The sequence below is a fragment of the Aquarana catesbeiana genome, linkage group LG02 (genome assembly GCF_042186555.1).
Source record: "Aquarana catesbeiana isolate 2022-GZ linkage group LG02, ASM4218655v1, whole genome shotgun sequence".
NCBI lineage: Eukaryota > Metazoa > Chordata > Amphibia > Anura > Ranidae > Aquarana > Aquarana catesbeiana.
Genome location: NC_133325.1, coordinates 44996541 through 45012958, shown reverse-complemented (window position 1 = coordinate 45012958; position 16418 = coordinate 44996541). Strand labels below are relative to the sequence as shown.

Genomic DNA, 16418 nt, shown 5'->3' with positions numbered 1-16418 from the left:
CTGTGTGTTGAGTTATTTTGAGGGGACACCAAATTTACACTGTTATACAAGCTGTACACTCACTACATTACATTGTAGCAAAGTGTCATTTCTTCAGTGTTGTCACATGAAAAGATAGAATAAAATATTTACAAAAATGTGAGGGGTGTACTCACTTATGTGAGACTATATACACACTCACACACATACATACATACAGCCCTCAGAGGATTGCTAGAGAACCTTAGTGAACAAACAGCATCATGAAGGCCAAGGAACACACCAGACAGGTCAGGGATAAAGTTGTGGAGAAGTTTAAAGGGTTAGGTTATAAAAAAAATCTCAAGCTTTGAACATCTCACGGAGCTCTGTTCAATCCATCATCCGAAAATGGAAAGAGTATGGCACAACTGCAAACCTACCAAGACATGGCCGTCCACCTAAACTGACAGGCCGGGCAAGGAGATCATTCATCAGAGAAGCAGCCAAGAGGTCCATGGTAACTCTGGAGGAGCTGCAGAGATCCACAGCTCAGGTGGGAGAATCTGTCCACAGGACAACTATTAGTTGTGCTCTCCACAAATCTGACCTTTATGGAAGAGTGGCAAGAAGAAAGATATTATTGAAAGAAAGTCATAAGAAGTCCGGTTTGCAGTTTGTGAGAAGACATGTGGGGGACACAGCAAACATGTGGAAGAAGGTGATCTGGTCAGATGAGACCAAAATCGAACTTTTTGGCCTAAAAGCAAAACGCTATGTGTGGGGGAAAACTAACACTGCACATCACCCTCAACACACCATCCCCACTGTGAAACATGGTGGTGGCAGCATTATGTTGTGGGGATGCTTTTCTTCAGCAGGGACAGGGAAACTGGTCAGAGTTGATGGGAAGATGGATGGAGCCAAATACAGGGAAATCCTAGAAGAAAACCTGTGTGAGTCTGCAAATGACTTGAGACTGGGGAGGAGGTTCACCTTCCAGCAGGACAACGACCCTAAACATACAGCCAGAGCTACAATCGAATGATTTACATCAAAGCATATTCATGTGTTAGAATGGCCCAGTCAAAGTCCAGACCTAAATCCAATTGAGAATCTGTGGCAAGACTTGAAAATTGCTGTTCACAGACGCTCTCCATCCAATCTGACAGAGCTTGAGATATTTTGCAAAGAAGAAGAATGGGCAAAAATGTCCCTCTCTAGATGTGCAAAGCTGGTAGAGACATCCCCAAAAAGACTTGCAGCTGTAATTGCAGCGAAAGGGGGCGCCATACAAATGTACCCCACACTTTTCTATTTGTAAAAAAAAAAATTAAAACTATTTATCATTTTCCTTCCACTTCACAATTCGCATTACTTTGTGATGGTCTATCACATAAAATCCCAATAAAATACATTTACGTTTTTGGTTGCAACATGACAAAATGTGAAAAATGTCAAGGGGTATGCAGAATACTTTTTCAAGGCACTGTGTATATATATATATATATATATATATATATATATATATCTATCTATATATATCTCTCTCTATAGAGATAGAGATATATATAGATAGATATATATATATATATATATATATTTATTACACATATATATATATATATTACACACACACTATATATCCTTATTTAAAGCTGAAGTAATCTGCTTATATTTTTCTTGTTCTGGTTCCTCCTCGCCCCTCTCATCAATATGCAAAAAAAAGAGTGTGTTTCTAGGCAGACTGTATTTGCATGCAAGCCACTTAAGACAAAGCTGACATGTGATCCTGGGCCTCCATAATTGAAATAACCAAAATCCAATGAATATAAGGGGTGGGCCAGTGAGGGTCAGGCTGGGAATGAAAGAGCTGATTAATGTTGGTTGCCCTCCAGACAGCAAATGAGAAGGCCTCTATCTAACTTGCATCAGCTTCCAATGTACATTGTGAGAAGCTCACAGTGTGCAGTGAAATCAGAATAAGCCATTTCAGTACAAGAGAGGAGCCGGTACAACTGTGCAAGACTGGAGGGAAAATTGGAGGTCAGATTTAACTTGACATCCTGTCTTGGAGAAAATGTATTCTAAATAAAAGGAAAATTCCCTCTTAGACTGTGGTCACCATAACTGGTGTCCTCATTGGAAGTTTCCCCTCTATGCCAGTGTGGTGACAACTGCTAAATGTAGCGGTTTAAACGGTGGTCACCAGAACAAATAAGAGAGTAAATCTCCCTAGTGGGAACACAGCCAGCAATACAATCTGACAGGGGCTCTAACCCTTCCATATAACCTATTCAAAACTAGAAAAAAAAAAAAGTTTTGGCTAGAGAAGCCCACACATAAAGCCCATTGTTTTGGTATATGCAGAAAAGAATGAGACAAGCATGGGAACTGCGCCATCTGGTGGAAGATTTGATATAGTCAGGTTTCCTACCTGTCTGCAGTGTGTATCACCCGGGAGAAGCAGTTGTGACAGGCTGGATAGGTAAAGCCAGTATTCTGGATGGACAGGACGGTGCCAAGGAGAAACCTCCTCTTTTTATTCATATGTATGTCATACAATCTATAGGGGAAAGAAAAACAAAATTACTTATTATCATCCAATAAACAAGATAAAGGCAACCTAAAGTAGAACTAAAGGCAAAAAAACTTTTTTTTTTGCCTTTGGTTTGACTTTAAAAGAGAAGTATTTTTTCCCCCATAATCATACTTAGCTAGGTTGATGCTGCATTTGTCCAATGCTGTATCTGTCGCCCGGCGTCTCTCCACTGAGAACCGAGCCACTGAACATCGCCGATGGTTCAGTTTTCACAGCTCCCCGAGCAGAGAGCTGCTGTCTGTCAGTCAGCAGCTCTCCTGATCTGCTCCTCCTCGCTCATTGGAGCACTGAGCGGCTGTCTCATCAGCTCGCTGAGAGGCCCATCAGTCCAGGCACCTGGCGGATCCAGACTTCCGAAGTCGGGATGACGAGGTGCCTGGACTGATCTGTGTGACATCAGCAGAGAGAAGACTTCAGTCCATTTTCTGCTGAAAATCGGTGACAGGAGTGCAAAACGAACTGCACTCCTGTGACTCTTAGGAGAAGCCCAGCCAAACGAGCTCAGGCTGGACTTCTCCTTTAATGGAAAATGTAATCTTTGAGGACAACACTTTTCAGTAGCACAACCTCAGGAAGGATAATTCCCATCTGCCATTCCGGGGTCCACAACGAGAGTTCAGCAGAGCTTCACATGTTCTCTCTGTGAGAGCGCTGCTGGGAGTTTCAGTGATCTCTCCACAATGGAAGGGAGAAAGGAAAGAAGGAATAAAAAGGAAAGAAGGAATGAAAAGGAAAGAAGGAATGAAAAGAAAAGAAGGAATAAAAAGGAAAGAAGGAATGAGAAGGAAGGAATGAGAAGGAAGGAAGGAAGGGAGGGAGGTAAAAAGAAGAAAGGGGGGAATGAGGGAAAGGAGAAAAAGGTAGGAAGGAAAAAAATGGAGGGAAGGAAAGAAGGAATCAAGAAAAAGAAAAGGTAGGAAAAAAATTGAGGGGAGGATGAAAAGAAGAAAAAGGAATGCAGCAAGAAAATGGAATAAAAGGAAGAAACTAAGAAAAAGGAAGGTAGCAAAAAAGTGGAAAGAAGGAAGAAAATGTAAGGAAGGAAGGAAAGAAGGAAGAAAATGTAAGGAAGGAAGGAAGGAAGGAAGGAACGAACAAAGAAAAAGGAAGGGAGAAAAATTGGTGGATGGAAAGAAAGAAAGGAGTGATCAAGACAAAAGAAAAGTAGGAAGAAAAAAGCAAGAAAAAAAAAAGGGAGCTAGCAGGAAAATGGAAGGTAGGGAGGAAAAAAAAGAAAGAGGGAGGGAGGTAACAAGAAGAAAGGGGGGAATGAGGGAAAGAAGAAACAGGCAGGAAGGAAAAAAAATGGAGGGAAGGAAAGAAGGAATCACGAAAAAGAAAGGTAGGAAAAAAATTGAGGGGAGGATGGAAAGAAGAAAAGGGAATGTAGCAAGAAAAATGAAGGTAGCAAAAAAGGGGAAAAAAGGAAGGTAGCAAGAAAGTGGAAGGAAGAAAATGGAAAGAAGGAAGAAAATGGAAGGAAGGAAGGAAGGAAGGAAGGAAAAAGGAAGGAAGGAAGGAAGGAAGGAAAAAGGAAGGAAAAAAGGAAGGAAGGAAGGAAAAAAGGAAGGAAGGAAGGAAGGAAGGAAGGAAGGAAGGAAGGAAGGAAGGAAGGAAGGAAGGAAGGAAGGAAGGAAGGAAGGAAGGAAGGAAAAAAAAAAAGGACGGAAATAAAGAAGAAAAACGAAGGTAGCAAAAAAATTAAGCTCAAAATAAGAAAAAACTCCTGAAGCTTGATATGCATGCAAAAACGGCTGTAATACACTTGTAAACCACCTGAAAAAAAGCTTCAAAGTCACCAGGAAGTCGCTCTGCTCAGGTGTGAATGTTGGATCAAATGTAACTTCACCCCAAAAAGGAGAAGAAAAACCAAGGAAAAAATCAAATCAAGGAGACGAGGGTAACTGGACTGTGAGGCTGTAATGTCCACTCCATGACCCCAATACAGGCAATATCCAGGATGAAAGAACACAGAAACTATTATGGGTCATCTTGTAAATTTAGCAGAACAGGTCTGGAGCATTCAGGAACACCTCCACTTTCTAGTATTAGGGGGTTCTACGGAGGAATACTGAGGGAGCTGCCAGGACCACACTGAAGCTTTACCCTTTAGCAGGATATTAAAGCGGAACCTCAGCTAAGATGCCCAGTAAGAGCAAAAATAAAAAAAGTGCTTTGTTGCAATACAAACCTTCAATCCAAAATGGTCACTTACAGTAACTCCTTTCTGCCACTGATTCCAACAATTTTATGGCTTGAATGGCAGCCAGTGTCATTTAACTCACTTCCTGTTACCCAGGCTGTCATGGACACGCCCCCTGGTGGACATCACACACCCTGGGCTCACTGTACTCAGCCCCTAATTGTCATTCAGTTAGGGTTTGCATGTGATGGGTTTCCAAAAAAAAAACAAAAAAAACATTAGAGTCGACCTTAAAACCCATGAAAATAACTTACTAACCTGCCAATCCTCACTCTTTAGCAATAAATACTGTTTTTTTAAATTTTAATTTTTTATAGCTTTTACCTCCACCTTTCTCACCTAGGCGAGAATGATGTATAGTGTGTGATATCAGCGCACATCTTGTGCAGGTGCAGATACATGCGGGTCTATAAAACCTGGCCAAGTTCAGCGGAATTACTGCACATGCGGGCGGATTTAGCTCAATTTCACGCGTCTGCCAGATCCTATAGACCCATGGATAGAGCGATACAAGATGGGGGTGCAGAAGCAAAGCCCTGAGGAAGCACTTTGACCTGGAAGAGGACAGCGCTGGACTCCATGGAATAGTACACAAGCCAAACACAAGGCCTGTGGGCCAAATCCGGCCATTTCACGTGGACCTCCCACCTCTTCTGCAGCTGCAGCACCTCTCGTCTCTGCTGACACCTTGTCTCAGCAATCAGCAGCAGAGAGGAGGACAGAAATCCTCCGCCAGATCCTGCACCCATCTGTGCAGCCACGGAAAGACTCATCTCTGCCCCCCTCTGTCTCAGCAATCAGCTGCAGAGAGGAGGACAGAACTCCTCCTACAGATCCTGTGCCCATCTGTGCAGCCACCATTAAATTGACTAGTAAATATCTATTTTTTCATTTATACAGAAACAGTTACCAAGAATACAAATTTTAATTTTAGCTGGGAAGGGTGGAGTTCCTTTTTTAAACATTTGGATGCTGTAATGAGCATTGCTGTGAGCTCAGCAATACTGACCAATTACCGTATTTTTCCGTGTATAAGACGCCCCCATGTACAAGACGCCCCCCACTTTTTCAACCCAAAATTAAGAATTCAATATTTTAAACATAGGTAAAACAGAACACATGTTTATTTAGTAATTACAGTTAATGTTTAAATACCAGCATATTATGCAGGGTTCGTCCTGTTTTCTCCACTGTCTGATTATACACTCAGTGGAGGGAGCTACAAACTGTTTATCTGCAGCTCTATTCCTATGCTCTTTTGCATAGCTGGCTACATTTGGTCTGAATTTTGCAGAGTAAGACAATCACTTACTTTTGTATTTTCTGACATCTTGGGCTCAGAACACACCGGTCCCTGTTGCATCTGCGCACTCTCCACTTCCCCCCTCACCTCCAGCTCCAGCTGACGTCAGTAACATACGGCTCGTGATTGGAGGAAGCCGTTTGATAAGCTATGGGCAGCGATGCAGCTGCGCGGCTGTCTCCCAGGCTGACTGACCGTGTATAAGACGCCGCTCGATTTTCAGGCTATTATTTTAGGAAAAAATAGCGTCTTATACACGGAAAAATACGGTACATGCCACTCTATGGGAAACACTTCTGTACCTGGCTGCCCTTATAGGTTACAGACCATGGTAAGGGGGAGGAGGAGGGGGCCATTCTGTCTGTAGACTAAAATCAAACCACCTCTAACATTTAGCAGACTTGTCAATTCCTCGCTTCCTTATTATAATGGTCCGTGTAGATTCAGGAATAGTAACAGTTTCTGCCTGTACCAAAATATGATGAGCAGCTCCCTCTGGTGACAAAGAAACAGAATGCAGTGTGTTCTATATGTAAAATGTACCATTTGATGTCTCATACGTATATTTATTAAATCAAATCTGCAAGACAATCCCCAAGAAAGTAGTCAATTCCGGGCAAGATAACGGGGGGAGATTTGCTAAAACTGGTGGAGACAGAATTTGATGCAGCTGTGCCTAGTAACCAATCAGCTTCCAGGTTTTTTTTTGTCAAAGCCTAATACCCCATACACACGATCAGACATTGATTGGACATTCCGTCAAAAAAAAAAATATCCATGGATTTTTCCCGACGGATGTTGGCTCAAACTTGTCTTGCATACACGCGGTCACACAAAACTTGTCAGAAAGTCCGAACGTCAAGAACGCGGTGATGTACAACAAATACGACAAGCCGAGAAAAATGAAGTTTAATAGCCAGTGCGGCTCTTCTGCTTGATTCCGAGCATGCGTAGCACTTTGTGCGTCGGAATTGTGTACACACGATCGGAATTTACGCAAACGGATTTTGTTGTCGGAAAATCTAGAGCTGCACGATTCTGGCTAAAATGAGAATCACAATTTTTTTTTTTTGCTTAGAAGATAGATCACGATTCTCTCACGATTCTCTGCGTAATATCATCTTTCACCTTAAAAAAAAATGTGGGCTAACTTTACTGTTTCTTTTTTTTGTTATTCATTGAAGTGTATATTTTTTCCCAAAAAATTGCGTTTGAAAGAGCGCTGGGCAAATACAGTGTGACATAAAATATTGCAGCAATTGCCATTTTATTCTCTAGGGTCTCTGCTAAAATATACATATAATGTTTGGGGGTTCCAAGTAATTTTCTAGCAAAAAAATATTGATTTTAACTTAAGAAACAAGGGTCAGAAAAAGATTTAGACTTTAAGTGGTTAAACTTCCTACATTTACAAAACTTGGCAGACTGCCTGTTTTTTTTTTCACACAGAAGTTTATCCTTTAGATCTAAGAAGGAAGAATTAGTTACAATGGGGGTTATTTACGAAAGAAAAAAAACACTTTGCAGTGCAAGTGCACTTGGAAGTAAAGTAGATCCGAGGGGGACATGCAAGGAAAATAAAAAAAACAGCATTTTAGCTTGCACATGACTGGATGATAAAATCAGCAGAGCTTCCCCTCATTTCAGATCTACCCCTCAGATTTAGAGTGACTGCCCATCCAAGTGCACTTTCAGTGCAATTTCAAGTGCACTTTCAGTGCAAAGTGGATTTGCCTTTCGTAAATAACCCCCAATGTTTCAAGTTAAAAACTTGGCAGGCTGCCCGATGTTTTCTTTTGACAGCTGAGTGAGCAGATAAGTCTCTCCACTTGTTATATGAAAGAATCGGCAAACGAGATCATCAGAGGGGTTGAATTGAGATCAAGATTTTTTTAACGATTAATTGTGCAGCTCCAGCCTACACACGGTCGGAATTTCCGACAACAAGCTCTGATCGCACATTTTACGTCGGAAAGTCCGACTGTGTGTACACGGCATAAGGCCCCTTTCAGATGAAGAGGAATCCATCCATCTGCATGTTCATCTGGGGATCTTCCACTTTTGTTGCCAGCAGTTTAGACATTAATGGCTGTGTGTTGAGTTATTTTGAGGGGACAGCAAATGTACACTGTTATACAAGCTGTACACTCACTACTTTACATTGTAGCAAAGTGTCATTTCTTCAGTGTTGTCACATGAAAAAATAGAATAAAATATTTACAAAAATGTGAGGGGTGTACTCACTTTTGTGAGATACTGTCTATTACCCCCAGATTAATATTTTTAGACAAGTAGCTAATTACACAATAAAATACAGGAAAGATGGTCTGCACAGACACCCAGGGTCATTCGCCCCTCTTCATGTGAGCCCCGGGGGGAGAAGGGCTCCCCACCCTGCACTCACAGGAGAAGGCTACATGACTTTTAGGATGGACCTACCACAGGGAGGAAGAGTAGGATGAAGAGGGCCTGTGATGTCACTCCACCAGACTGCAGACACCTGGAAGAAAAGGTAAGTATTGTTATTTATTTGTATGTAGGTGTGCCCCATTGGGAAATGAGAACCTTAACCCAGAGTTTTTTTAACAGCCACCAGCACTGTCACACTGGGACCTAAAGGGTGCCTTGAAGGAAACCTGTGCTGAAGGAAATGCAAAGACTGTAATTGCTGCCCTACTTCAGAGAATGCTACCCTGTTTCCCGGAAAATAAGACCTAGCGTGATTGTCAGTGATGGCTGTAATATAAGCCCTACCCCCCCAAATAAGCCCTAGTTAAAGTCCTTGTAGGTCTTATTTTCAGGGTAGGTCTTATTTTCGGGGAAACAGGGAAGGGCTTATTTGGGGGATAGGGCTTTTATTGCAGCCATCACCGACAATCACGCTAGGTCTTATTTTCAGGGAAACAGGGTAGTTGCCTGGCTGTCTCTGAGTTCAACAACCTGAGACACTGACCCCCAAAACCAGCCTACAGACCAGGAAAGCCAGAACTAATCTGCAGAATTGTCCTGAGTCAGGGACATAGAATCTTCTGATGTTACTGGATCAACGTGGCAGCCAGGGAACTAGTATTCTGTAGAGGGGGTCGGTCAGCAATGGAAGCATCTATACTTCTTCATGCAGGATTCCTTTAAAGTACAAGCCTGCTGTTCCTACAATACCTCCCCCCCCCCCCCCCCCCCCCCCCCCAGTATTTACTTACCAAGGTGACCCCATATGGTGTTTATATCGTTGGGACCAAAATCTTTTCTAGCACTGTCTTTGCCTGGTTAGTGACTCCCCATAGACTTGGATTGGACAATACTCCTACAGTAGTGATGTTATGAAACATCGCCACATTTTAGCCTATGAGGAGCTGCCGCCTGGACACAGTCAGTGCTGGAAAACAATTTCAGGGTGGTAGTCAGCCTGGAGAAAAGTGGAGCCAATTGCCTTCATAAGTCACCTAATAAGTAAACAGAGTCCACCTGTGTGTAATTTAATCTCAGTATAAATACAGCTGTTCTGTGAAGCCCTCAGGGGTTTGTTAGAGAACCTTAGTGAACAAACAGCACCATGAAGGCCAAGGAACACACCAGACAGGTCAGGGATAAAGTTGTGGAGAAGTTTAGAGCAGGGTTAGGTTATAGAAAAATATCCCAAGCTTTGAACGTCTCACGGAGCACTGTTCAATCCATCATCCGAAAATGGAAAGAGTATGGCACAACTGCAAACCTACCAAGACATGGCCGTCCACCTAAACTGACCGGCCGGGCAAGGAGAACATTCATCAGAGAAGCAGCCAAGAGGTCCATGGTAACTCTGGAGGAGCTGCAGAGATCCACAGCTCAGGTGGGAGAATCTGTCCACAGGACAACTATTAGTCGTGTTCTCCACAAATCTGACCTTTATGGAAGAGTAACAAGAAGAAAGACATTGTTGAAAGAAAACCATAAGAAGTCCTGTTTGCAGTTTGTGAGAAGCCATGTGGGGGACACAGCAAACATGTGGAAGAAGGTGATCTGGTCAGATGAGACCAAAATTGAACTTTTTGGCCTAAAAGCAAAACGCTATGTGTGGTGGAAAACTAACACTGCACATCACCCTGAACACACCATCCCCACCGTGAAACATGGTGGTGGCAGCATGATGTTGTGGAGATGCTTTTCTTCAGCAGGGACAGGGAAGCTGGTCAGAGTTGATGGGAAGATGGATGGAGCCAAATACAGGGCAATCTTAGAAGAGAACCTGTTAGAGTCTGCAAAAGACTTGAGACTGGGGCGGAGATTCACCTTCCAGCAGGACAACGACCCTAAACATACAGCCAGAGCTACAATGGAATGGTTTAGATCAAAGCATATTCATGTGTTAGAATGGCCCAGTCACAGTCCAGACCTGAATCCAACTGAGAATCTGTGGCAAGAATAGAAAATTGCTGTTCACAGACGTTCTCCATCCAATCTGACAGAGCTTGAGGTATTTTACAAAGAAGAATAATGGGCAAAAATGTCCCTCTCTAGATGTGCAAAGCTGGTAGAGACATCCCCAAAAAGACTTGCAGCTATAATTGCAGTGAAAGGAGGTTCTACAAAGTATTGACTCCGGGGGGCTGAATACAAATGTACCCCACACTTTTCACATATTTATTTGTAAAACATTTTGAAAATCATTTATCATTTTCCTTCCACTTCACAATTATGTGCCACTTTGTGTTGGTCTACCACAGAAAATCCCAATAAAATACATTTACATTTTTGATTGTAACATGACAAAAGGAGAGAAATTTCATGGGGTATGAATACTTTTTCAAGGCACTGTACATGAATCAACATTCCCTCGCTTGGCTGTGATTGACACTCCCGCTGCTTGTTTCCAGCCAATGATGAGAGGGAGTCCCAGGAACAGCCCCTTGTGGTACCGGCCGCCACTGCTGGGAGGGACAGGGGAACCCCCCCCCCCGGGAACCACCACAGGCGGCGGCAGCAGCAATCCTGCGTGCTGTAACAGCAACTGGGCGGCTCTACAGCCTGTAAGTTTGTTTAAACCCCTTGATTTCCAGCCAGGACCTTTGAAGACAAGCGGCTTCCGCTGAGATTTCCGCTGCTTGCATATACTCCCCTCCCTCCTCTGTCACTCTATAGGAAGCAGCCTGTACTTCCAGGTATGGGAGAGCAGCATGTGATCTCACCGGGCCAATCAGCAGCAAGGTGGGTCCTTAGCTCTGTGCAATGACTAGAGGGAGGTGTAGCTTACACAGAGTTGGGGGGTGGCAGGGGGGTAGGGTTGCCACCTCCTCCCTTTAAACCCCAAAACATATGAATTACACAGGTTCTGTGGCTGATTTAATGTAGATAAGACACCAAGTGAGTATAATTACCACCTTAATCAGCCACGGAACCTGTGTAATTCATATGTGTTCAGGTTTAACCGCTTACCGACCGCCGCACGACTATATACGTCCTGACTTCGAAGAGGGATATCTCCGTAATGGCAGCAGACGCTGCCACAACCCAGGTATCCCTCTCTTCAGGCAGTGGTTCGGTTAACGATAATGGTGGTCTCTGCGGCGGATTCGCCGCAAGATCACCGTTATCGGCGGCGGGAGAGGGGCCAGCCCCCTCCTGCTGCTCTCCCGCGCCCTCTGCCGCTTACCGGAACCGTCGGCAGCGGCGGAGGCGGATCGGGACCTGTCCATGGCCGAGTATGGAGACGAGTGAGGGGAAGATGGCCCTCACCCGTCTCCTTACCATAAGCAGGGCGGAAGCGACGTCAAAACGTCACTTCCGCCCATACGTCTTAAAGGCACATTTTTCTGTTGTCATTTTTTTTCAAATGACAAATTTTTTTTTTTGTTTTTTCTTTTTATTGCATTTTAGTGTAAATATGAGATCTGAGGTCTTTTTGACCCCAGATCTCATATTTAAGAGGTCTTGTCATGCTTTTTTTCTATTACAAGGGATGTTTACATTCCTTGTAATAGGAATAAAAGTGACCCAAATTTATTTATTTTTAAAAAAAAAAACAGTGTAAAAATAAATAAAATAAAATAAATAAATTAAAACATTTTTTAACCGCTTGCCGACTAGCCGCCGCAGTTGCACTGCGGCAACACGGCTCGGCCGCGCAAATCGCCGTTATGTTACTTTGGTAACATAGACGGCCACTAGGGGGGCGCGCGCGCCCCCCCCCAGTGCCCAGCGGTCTCGATCACCGCCGGGCTCCCGCGATCGCTCGGGGCACACAGAGAACCGGGGTCTCTGTGTGTAAACGTTTCCGGTTCTCTGAGGGGAGAAGTGACAGATCGTCCATTCATACAGAGTATAAACAGCGATCTGTTAGTTTCCCTGCACAGTCCCCTCCCCCCACCTTCAGTTAGAACACAAATTAGGACACACATTAACCCCTTCACTGCCCCCTAGTGTTAACCCCTTCACTGCCAGTGTCATTTTTACAGTAATCAGTGCATTTTTAATCGCACTGATCGCTGTATAAATGTCAATGGTCCCAAAAATGTGTCAAAAGTGTCCGACGTGTCCGCCATAATGTCGCAGTGCTGATAAAAAACGCTGATCGCCGCCATTACTAATGAAAAATAAATAAATTATTAATAAAAATGCCATAAATCTATCCCCTATTTCGTAGACGCTATAACTTTTGTGCAAACCAATCAATATACGCTTATTGAGATTTTTTTTTTACCAAAAATATGTAGAAGAATACGTATCGGCCTAAACTGAGGAAAAAAATATTTTTGGGGGATATTTATTATAGCAAAAAGTAAAAAATATTGCTTTTTTTTTTTTCAAAATTGACGCTTTTTTTTTGGTTTATAGCGCAAAAAAAAAAAACACAGAGGTGATCGAATACCACCAAAAGAAAGCTCTATTTGTGGGGAAAAAAAGGACGTCAATTTTGTTTGAGAGCCACGTCGCACGACCGCGCAATTGTCAGTTAAAGCGACGCAGTGCCGAATCGCAAAAAGCGCTCTGGTCTGTGGCTAGCCAAATGGTCCGGGGCTGAAGCGGTTAAAGCGCCCCGTCCTGGCGAGCTCACGCGCAGAAGCGAACGCATACATGAGTAGCGCCCGCATATGAAAACGGTGTTCAAACCACACATGTGAGGTATCGCCGCGATCGGGAGAGCGAGAGCAATAATTCTAGCCCTAGACTTCCTCTGTAACTCAAAACATGCAACCTGTAGAATTTTTTTAAACGTTGCCTATGGAGATTTTTAAGGGTAAAGGTTTGACGCCATTCCACGAGCGGGCGCAATTTTGAAGCGTGACATGTTGGGTATCAATTTACTCGGTGTAACATTATCTTTCACAATATAAAAAAAAATTGGGCTAACTTTACTGTTGTCTTATTTTTTTATTCAAAAAAGTGAATTTTTTCCCCAAAAAAAGTGCGCTTGTAAGACCGCTGCGCAAATACGGTGTGACAGAAAGTATTGCAACGACCGCCATTTTATTCTCTAGGGTGTTAGAAAAAGAATGTATAATGTTTGGGGGTTCTAAGTAATTTTCTAGCAAAAAAAAAAAAAAGCGTTATAAACAACAAATCTCAGAAAGAGGCTCGGTCCTTAAGTGGTTATTAAAGGGATGAGGTGGCAACTCTAGGGGGGGAGGGGCAGGTGGTAGTGAAGGGTTGCACAGGATGCCCTACTGGGAAGGAAGCTGTAGCTGTGCCCTGCATACTGCCCATGTTTGTTCTATAGAAATCTGCGTCTCACATTCGTTACAATCCATTTCTGTAAACAACTCACCCCTCCAGCACACGCAGCTCTCTTCCTGTTTTAAAATGCAGCGCCCCCGAGTGTCGTAACCGGTCACCTGCTTCTCCACCAATAGCAGCTCCTCTCGTTCTGCCAGCCTACATTCCAACGAGAGCCGCTATTGGATCGTCGCCCGTACACTAGAGGCCGCCGGCTTCTATCTGTATTGGCTTCCTCACTGCGCCATTTAGCTGAAGCTCACAACCGCATCTGGCATAAAAGAATGTCTACCACAAAATGGCCGCAGACGCAGACAGTCTAAATACACAGATAGTGCTAGCTGTTTGTGTGTGTGTAGACTGGGATTTGTAGCACGTGACTGTGTTTAGTAGGGTGGGGTGAGGGGGATTTGTAGAATTCGGCAGAGATATGAGTTTACGTATAAATAAAGTATTTTGGAGCAGCTAAGTTGACACTGTAATTTGCAGTCTGGTTGCCATGGGCAACACAAATGTTTTTAATTAACATTGGCTAAAAGGGAACCTGTCATTGCACTTTAGATCCCTTTCACCCTTTCACGCTGGGGCCTTGTTAGCGCTAAAGCGCCGCTCGTTTTAGGGGCGTTTAACCACTTAAGGACCGAGCCTCTTTTTCAGAATCAGTGTTTACAAGTTAAAAACAAGTTTTTTTGCTAGAAAATTACTTAGAACCCCCAAACATACATTTTTTTTCTAACACCCTAGAGAATAAAATGGCGGTCATTGCAATACTTTTTGTCACACCGTATTTGCGCAGCGGTCTTACAAGCGCACTTTTTTTTGGAAAAAATTCCCTTTTTTTAATTAAAAAATAAGACACCATTAAAGTTAGCCCAATTTTTTTTCATATTGTGAAAGATAATGTTACACCGAGTAAATTAATACCCAACATGTCACGCTTCAACATTGCGCCCGCTCGTGGAATGGCGTCAAACTTTTACCCTTAAAAATCTCCATAGGCGACATTTAAAAAATTCCACAGGTTGCATGTTCTAAGTTACAGAGGAGGTCTAGGGCTAGAATTATTGCTCTCGCTCTAACGATTGCGGCGATACCTCACATGTGTGGTTTGAACACCGTTCTCATATGCGGGCGCTACTCACGTATGCGTTTGCTTCTGCACGCGAGCTCACAGGGACGGGCGCGTTAAAAAAATTTTAATTTTTTAATTATTTATTTTACCTTTTATTTTTTATTTTTACGCTGTGTTTTAAAAAAAAAAAAATTGTCACTTTTATTCCTATTACAAGGAATGTAAACATCCCTAGTAATAGAAAAAAGCATGACAGGTCCTCTTAAATATGAGATCTGGGGTCAAAAAGACCTCACATCTCATATTTACACTAAAATGCAATAAAAAAAAATAAAATTGTCATTTAAAAAAATTAAAACAATAAATTGGCCCTTTAAGAGCTATGGGCGGAAGTGACGTTTTGACGTCACTTCCGCCCTGCAGTGTCATGGAGACAGGTGGGGGCCATCTTCCCCTCACTCGTCTCCATGTCAGCCCAGGTGACAGATTCGATCACCTCTGCCGCTGCCGACAGCTCCGGTAAGCAGCGGAGGGCACCGGATCGTGGCGGGAGAGGAGGGCCCTCTCCCGCCACCGATAAAAGTGATCTTGCGGTGAATGCGCCGCAGAGACCACTTTTATCTTGTAACAGACCGCCCGCTGAAGACGGAGATACCGGGGTTATGGTAGCTAGCTGCTGCCATAACAACGATATTCTTCTTCAAACAGCCGACGTATAACGACAGCGAGCGGTCCGTAAGTGGTTAAGGACCGAGCCTCTTTTTCATTTTCAAGTTTTTTTTGCTAGAAAATTACTTAGAACCCCCAAACATTATACATTTTTTTTCTAACACCCTAGAGAATAAAATGACGGTTTTTGCAGTACTTTTTGTCACACTGTATTTGCGCAGCGGTCTTACAAGCGCACTTTTTTTTGGAAAAAATACACTTTTTTAAATGGAAAAATAAGACAGCAGTAAAGTTAGCCCAATTTTTTTTATATCATGAAAGATAATGTTACGCCGAGTAAATTGATACCCAACATGTCACGCTTCAAATTTGCGCCTGCTCGTGGAATGGCGTCAAACTCATCCCCTCACTCATCTCCATACCCAGCTAGGAAGAGGACCCGAATGCCTCCGCTGCTACCGACGGCTCTAGTAAGCGGCGGAGGGCGCGGGCGAGCGGCGCAGAGACCACCATTATCGTAAACCTGACCGCTCACTGAAAAGGTGGATACCTCGGTTATGGCAGCAGCTGCTGCCTATACCGAGATGTCCATCTTTAAAGTGCCGACGTGTATATACAGTGAGTGGTCGTTAAGTGGTTAAGCACGCTTTTCGGCCGCTAGCAGGGCGCTTTTAACCCCAAAGAAGGGGGTTAAAAACTTCCTTGTTGCGGCGCTTCTGAACTGCTTTTCAGGCGCTTCGGAAACGCTGGCCATTCATTCCAATGAATAAATACAGCACTCCCAAACCGCCCCAAAGATGCTGCTTGCAGGACTTTTTGGAACGTCCCGCAAGCGCACCGCCCCGGTGTGAAAAGTCACACTTGAACGAATAGGAGGCGGTTTTTAGGCGATTAGTAGAGGCCATTTCCAGCGCTAAAACGC

General features: G+C 43.5%; 1 protein-coding gene across 4 annotated transcripts in view; it reads right to left on the bottom strand.

Annotated features, from left to right (window-relative positions):
* Positions 1–13896, bottom strand: part of DDIAS (DNA damage induced apoptosis suppressor) — a 33275-nt gene extending 19379 nt beyond the window's left edge. For 2 of the 4 annotated variants that reach the window (XM_073612823.1, XM_073612824.1), the window contains exons 1-3: positions 13808–13896; positions 8506–8566; positions 2396–2524 (exon numbers count right to left, since the gene is read on the bottom strand). In XM_073612823.1, the coding sequence (XP_073468924.1) occupies positions 2396–2508 (113 nt within the window). In that variant the 5' untranslated portion in view covers positions 2509–2524; positions 8506–8566; positions 13808–13896. Of the gene's footprint in view, positions 1–2395; positions 2525–8505; positions 8567–13807 lie in introns of those variants that run through there. The other 2 variants (XM_073612826.1, XM_073612825.1) reach the window with 2 other exon arrangements.
* Between the last annotated feature and the right edge of the window lie 2522 nt (positions 13897–16418).